This window comes from Muscardinus avellanarius (assembly GCF_963383645.1).
Source record: "Muscardinus avellanarius genome assembly, chromosome: 1".
Lineage (NCBI taxonomy): Eukaryota > Metazoa > Chordata > Mammalia > Rodentia > Gliridae > Muscardinus > Muscardinus avellanarius.
The window spans coordinates 101244672-101251815 of NC_137786.1; the positions used below are offsets into that span (position 1 = coordinate 101244672).

The 7144-nt window shown below is 40.2% G+C and overlaps 1 protein-coding gene across 1 annotated transcript in view; it reads left to right on the top strand.

The window, feature by feature from the left end:
• Positions 1–4184, top strand: part of UBE2D2 (ubiquitin conjugating enzyme E2 D2) — a gene marked incomplete at its 5' end in the record, with an annotated part of 60915 nt that extends 56731 nt beyond the window's left edge. Inside the window, one exon of the mRNA XM_080713557.1 lies at positions 3984–4184. Within this exon, the coding sequence (XP_080569683.1) occupies positions 3984–4029 (46 nt within the window). The 3' untranslated portion in view covers positions 4030–4184. The remainder of the gene's footprint in view (positions 1–3983) is intronic.
• Positions 4185–7144: the final 2960 nt, after the last annotated feature.

Below are 7144 nucleotides of genomic sequence, written 5' to 3' on the forward strand. Positions count from 1 at the left end.
TTTTATTTTATTTTTTGGTGGGTCTGGGTATGGAACCCAGGGGCATTCGACCTCCAAACTACACCCCTACCCTATTTTTTTATTCTTTATTTTGAAACAGGGCCTCACAAAATTGTGGAGGGCCTCAGTAAGTAGCTGAAGCTGTCTGCAAACCGCGATCCTCCAGTCTCAGCCTCCCGAATGTTGGAATTATAAGTATGTGTCACCAATATGTCTTATTTTATTTTGAAACAGGGTCCCGCTGGTTTGCTGAGAATCTCATTCAAAACTGGTATCAAACCTATAATCCTTCTGTCTTAGTATCCCAAGTACTAGGATTGTAGTTATGGCCACCACATCCCACTTGTGCTTGGCTTTTGATAAAGCATTTCCCATCAAGTGCCCATTTGTTTTACATAGGTATTTGTAAATTAATGGGAAAAGGAGATTGATTTTCTATCACTTGGCATCATCTAAAGGAAAAGAGTGAATAAATTTTAAAAAGCCCTACTTTTTGTGTGTGTGTGTGTAGTATTGGTGATAGAACCCCAGGGGTCTAACCCCAGCCAGCCTATCTATCTATCTATCTATCTATCTATTTATTTATTTATTTATTTATTTATTTATTTATTTATTTATTTTGCAGTACCAGTATTTATGCCTGGTACTGCAAGCTACACCCCCAGCTCTATTTTTTATTCTTTATTTTGAAACAGGGTCTCGAGCCAGTAGAAATGGCACACTTGTAATCCCAGCATTTGGGAGGCAAAGACAGGAAAAATGCAGTTCATAGACAGCCTCAGCTACTTAGTGAGGCCCTTTGCAACTCAGTGAAACCCTGTCTCAAACATGAAAAGATAAGCCAGGTGTGGTGGCGCACACTTATAATCCCAGCATTTGGGAGGCTGAGACAGGAGGATCGTGGTTCATGGCCTGCCTCAGCTACTTAGTGAGGCCCTTTGGGACTCAGTGAGACCCTGTTTCAAAATAAAGAGAAAAAAAAATAGGGCTGGAGTGTAGCTCGGCGGTAGGATGCCCCTGGGTTCTACCCCCAGTACTGTAAAAATAAATAAATAAAATAAATAAATAAATAAATAAATAAATAAATAAATAAATTGGGCTGGGGTTTATCTCAAGATAAAATGTTCCTGGGTCCCGTTCCCAGTATTGCAAAAAAAGAAGAAAAAAAGAAAAGAAATAGCATCTTACTAAGTTGCAAAGAGCCTTACTAAGTAGCTGAAGCTGGCTGCAAACCTCCGATCCTCCTGTCAGCCTCCCCAAGTATTGGGATTACAAGTGTGTGCCACCATACCGGGCTTATTTTTTTGTTTGTTTTTGAAACAGTCTCACTGAGTTACTGAAGAGGCTCATTACATTGCTGAGACTAGCCTTGAACCTGTGATCCTCTTCTTAGCCTCCCAAATACTGGGATTTCAGGTGTGCACCATCATGCCAAGCTCCTACAATTCTTTTTAAAATAAAGCTGATGTGGAATTTAGGTACTTTAGAGTGTACCCTATGAATTATTGAAGAATAGTCAGGATATCAAAGTGTTCTAACAAGCTAGGCATGTTGGCGCTCCCAGTACTTGGGAGATTGATACAGGAGGATCACAGGCTCATGGCCAGCATCGGCAGCTTAGTGGGACCCTGCTTTAAAATAAAGAATAAAATAGGGCTGGGAGTATAGCTCCAAGGCAAAATGTTCCTGTGTTCAATCCCCAGTACCATAAAGAAAATGAAGCTGCCAGGAATGAGAGACTTTTAAGACTAGCTGGTTCTTAGTTTAGTTTTATTTGTGTTTAGGTCTAAATAGTATCTATAGTCATATATTCCTGGCTGCATTCAGAATAAAGTTAGATGGCACTTAATTTTTATTAAGGGATAATTTTATCCTATCTAGAATTGTGGACATGAACACATACTAGAGGGCATATCTTAAGGCATTGTGATAGTAATGTTCAGCAGAACCACTCTATATCCCCCCCCCTTTGGGTGGTTTTTTTTTTTTGGTGGTGTTGGTTTTTGGGGGGGTGTTTTTGTTTTTGTTTTTTGGGTGGTACTGGGGGTGGAATCCAGAGGCTTTCTATCCCCAGGCTATACTCCCAGACCTTTTGTATATTTTATTTGGAAACAGGGTCTCACTAAGTTGCTGAAAGCCTCACTAAGTAGCTGAGGCTGACTTCAAACCTGTGTGATCCTCCTGTCTCAGCCTCCCAAGCACGGGGATTACAAGCATGTGCCACTACGCCCAGCACACGCTTTTTTTTTTTTTTTTTTTTTTTTTTTGTGGGTCTAGTGATGGAACCCTTCTACCTCCGGGCTACACTCCCAGACCTATTTTCTATTTTTTTGTTTGGAAACAGGGTCTCTTAAGCCAGTGAGGCTGGCTTCGAACCTGCGCGATCCTCCTGTCTCCAAGCACAGGGATTACAAGCGGGTACCACCACACCCGGCTTATTCTTTATTTTGAAACAGGGTCTCACTAAGTCGTAGAGGGCCTTACTAAGTAGCTGAGGCTGTCCGCGAACCACGATCCTCTGGTCTCGGCCTCCTGAATGCTGGGATTACAAGGGTAGTGTGATTTTATTGTTTGCTTTTTTTGTTTTGAGACAAGGTCTATGGTGCACAGGCTAGCCTTGAGTTCTTGGGCTCAAATGAGCCTCTTGACTCAACCGTTTGAGTAGCCATGCCCAGCCTTGCATACCTCTGTTAAGAGAAGAATTATTAAACTTTTGTTCCGTTTATTTTACTTTTGAAATGTTTTTCTGGAGCAGTAAGCCTATTCTTTTTTGTATATTTGTGTATGTGTTACTGAGGATTGAACCCAGAGGCATTCTACCTCTGAGCTACACCCAGCCTTCTTTTATTTTTATTTTGAAACAGAGTCAAGAGTCACTACTTGCTAGGGCTGTCCTTGAACCTCTTATCCTCCTGTCTCAGCCTCCCAAGTACTGGGATTACAGATGTGTGCCACCATTCTGGGCTACACTTGTTCATTTTATGAAGTAATTGTTTAGACAATTTTTGCCAGAACCATTTGTTTTATGGATATAAAGGAAAGCATTATGCCAATTTAATCACTGTTGGTTTATGAGTTTAAGATGCATAGAAGATAGAACTACATAGTTTCAAGATTCTCGGTATATGAATGGAGTTGAAGGTCTTGTAGAAATGGGTCAGTTAAGAGCCGGGCATGATGGTACACGCTTGTAATCCCAGCATTTGGGAGGCTGAGACAGGAGGACCATGGTTCATGGACAGCCTCGGCTACTTAGTGAGGCCCTTTGTAACTCAGTGAGACCTTGTTTCAAAATAAAGTATATACCAGCAAATGCTACATTTTAATCAGTATCCTTCTCAAGTAGCATTTATAGGAGAGTATTCTGCATTTCCTGGCTCTTTTCTATTGTCATTGAGTAAAGGCTTACGAGAAATTTGAGGTAGAGAGGGGGTTTTTTAATTTTGTTTTGTTTTTGTGGGTCTGGAGATGGAACCCAGGGGCATTCCACCTCTGAGCTATACCCCCTGCCCTATTTTTTTTCTTTCTTTATTTTGAAACAGGGTCTTAAGTAGCTGAGGCTGTCTACAAACCGCGGTCCTCCGGTCTCAGCCTTCCGAATGCTGGGATTACAAGCGTGCGCCACCACGCCCGGCTTATTTTGTTTTGGTTTTTGCGGGTCCGGGGATGGACCAGGGGCATTTGACCTCCAAGCTACATCCCCTGCCCAATTTTTTATTCTTCATTTTGAAACAGGGTCTTACTAACTTGCAGAGGGCCTCACTAAGTAATAGCTGAGGCTATCCGCGAACCACGATCCTCCGGTCTCAGCCTCCAAATGCTGGGATTACGAGCATGTGCCACCACGCCTGGGTTGAAAGGTGGTTTTGCTTGAATATCCCTTTAGAAGTTATTTCCTGTAAGTTACTAGATGGGTATGAATGAAATCTGTTGCTTATTAACTGACTACTTGTGTTAAGCCAAGCTTCTCTTTATGTACACAGGTACAACAGAATAGCTCGAGAATGGACTCAGAAGTATGCGATGTAATTAAAGAAATTATTGGATAACCTCTACAAATAAAGATAGGGGAACTCTGAAAGAGAAAGTCCTTTTGATTTCCATTTGACTGCTTTCTATGAGCCCACGCCTCATCTTCCCCTGTGCACATGTTTACCTGATACAGCAGTGCTGCGTGTTGTACATACTCGGAACAACAAACTAGAAATACTGTACTTCTGTACCAACATTGCCTCCTAGCAGAGAAGTGTGTGTGTGACAAGCCTGTTCTCCAAGCGAAACCTAGGTGTGAGATTAAAAACCTTTCCTTATTGACTTAAATTTGAATAATGGCAAGGTGTGAGGGATGGTGGGTGGTACATGGTGTGTGCTTGGATGGGGAAAGCTCCACTGACATGTGGGAGATTGTTTTTAAGTGGAATCCATTTAAACTCAAAACAGGTACGAAAAGCAAAGTGAAGAACATGAAGCTGTTTCTGTGTTCATTTTATTGAAGGACCTACAATTTAGGTAAAAGTTATGACCAACCAGATTAAACTGTACCCGCATCCTGTACTTTACAGTCTAAGTTTAACTGGTCAACATTTAAATGGATTGGACCTATTAGTATATAAAGTGTGATGGGTTTTGTTCCCAACTCTTTTACATCTCCCTGCCCTTTCAGCCTTCTTCCTCTCAGCCCCTCTTTCTCCATATTCTTTGGTTTGTATGTGGTTTCTCAGTTACTACATAGCTAATAGCTCTTATTTTTCTTATGTTTTTAACTGCTTAGGTCTATTTGGATGTAAGGGTGAAAATTCATTTGATGGAAATACTTGTGTATATTTAAAGACCCAATTGCTCCTCTGGAGCTTGTACGTTCAAGAATGATTAATCTGTGTAATAAACTGATTACTACAGTCATTACATATAATTTTGTGTGAATAGGCTTTTTGATTTTAAGAATTTTGTCTAGCTGAGATTAGTGGTGGATTTTTCTCCACCCCTGAAATGTTTTTATTTATAATGGTTACATTTCAAAATCATGAAACAATTCCAGTTTACATAGTAAAGGATATCTTGAGAGTACTTCTAATGAACAGGATAGCGATATAAGCTTAAAAGCATTTTCATGAAACTTAATGTGCAGCATTCCAGGAACATGACTGTTAAACTAAATAAGAAATTTATTAATTAAACTAAGCTGCATTTCACCAAAACCTTGTGACATTCCCTTGGTACATGGGACATAAAACACAAAGGCGTTGCTATTTGGTAAGTTTAGCCTCTGTGACTTGTATTGATAAAAGAGCAACTTTGACCAAACCTGAGCACAATCTTGTACTGGACAGTCTCATAATGACTTTGCACTGACATTTACAGGATGTTCATCCAACTTTAAATTGTACTGTATGTGGCTTTTTGAAGTCTTCCCTTGACACAAGTAAAATGTAGTTTGAAACTTGTAAACAGCTGTGTTTGCCAGAAACATTTGTTTGAACTAGGTAAGTTGCCTTTTTTTCCCTTATTTTCCTAATCTTATTGTAAACCGGGCCAGCCTGAAGTCCACAGCCGATGCTCTCCAGGTATCAGGTTCTTTAAATGCATCTTTACACTCTTGCACAAAAAATGAGGAATAAATGTCCACTGCTTTTGGTTTTAAACTTGGTCACCTTGTCTCATCTCTCAGTGTCACTGCTCTAGATCTTACCTGTTATACAACCTAAAACCCTCTTAAAGTTCTGCATCTTTCTATGGTGGCTGCTTATCACCATTTTGAGGATGCTTATTAGCACCTTTGACACTGCAGAAAGGGCTTACCTGTCATTAGTTGTGGGAAAAGGTTTTGGAATTGAACCCTAACCTAAAATCACTCTCTATTTTCAGTATCTTGGGCAGATGGAAATTCAGTTTCCGTGTTGTGTTTTGATTTGAATTTTTTGCAGCGCTGGGAATTAGACCCAGGACCTTGAGCACTCTCACACACATACTAATTAGCAAATGCTGAGCTACATCCTCAACCTGAATTCATCAGTTTTTGACTTGCCATTGACTATACTATTGACTATGGGTCAGTTGCACAAATCTTGAAAGCCCATTCTTTATTTGCCTCTCATCTTACAGAGTACTTATTAACTCATTAGCACTTACTAGGTAATAGTATTTTCACAAGAGTGCTCTTAAGTATTTTTGTACTAAATGAAAGCCCTTGTCCTATTTGAGTATGAAGCATGTTTGATCCAATCTGTGTACATGTGCCTTGTCTAGACTTAAGGCTCAGTGAGGGAGCCCACCATTGCCACTAAGAGAAACAGTGATACTCAGGTGGTTCTCATGTTCTCATTGAGGATTACATTGCTCTTCACAATAATTTTTATTTGTGTCTGTATTTATTTTTGTGGCAGTAGGAAATTGAACCCAGGAGCATTCTAAACTATACCCCCAGCCCTATTTTATTTTTATTTTGAAACAGAGTCTCACTAGGTTAATGAGAGTCTAAGTATTTGCCGAGGCTCTCCTTGAACCAGCAGTCCTCCTGTCTTAGCCTACAAGTACTGGTTACAAGTGTGAACCACCATCCCTAGCTTATTTATTTTGATACTAAAGAACAAACCCAGGGGCATACTATCTCTTGAGTTACACCCCTAGCCTTTTTTATTTTTATTTAATTTTGTGGCATTAGAGATTAAATAATCCAGGAGCTTCTACCTCTGTGTTATACTTCCAGCCCTACTTTTTTTTTTTTTTTTTTTTTGGGTGGTGGTGGTGGTGGTACTAGGGGTGGAACACAGGGGCGTTCTACCTCCAAGCTACATCCCAGCACCATTTTTATTCTTTATTTTGAAACAGGGTCTCACTGAGTTGCAAAGGACCTCACTAAACTGAGGTTGATCAAAAACTGCGATCCTCTTGTCTCAGCCTCCTTAGTGCTGGGATTACAAGCATGGGCCACCACACCCAGCTTTATTTGTTTGTTTGTTTATTTATATTTTATGTATTTATTTTTGTAGCAAGGTTTCACTAAATTGCTGAAGTTGACCTCAAACTTGCTGATTCTCCTATCTAGGCCTCCCAAGTACTGGGATTATAGGTGTACACCACCATTCCTGATTTTACTTTTTTCTGTACTGGGGATTAAACCCAGAGGCATTCTACCTCTGAGTTA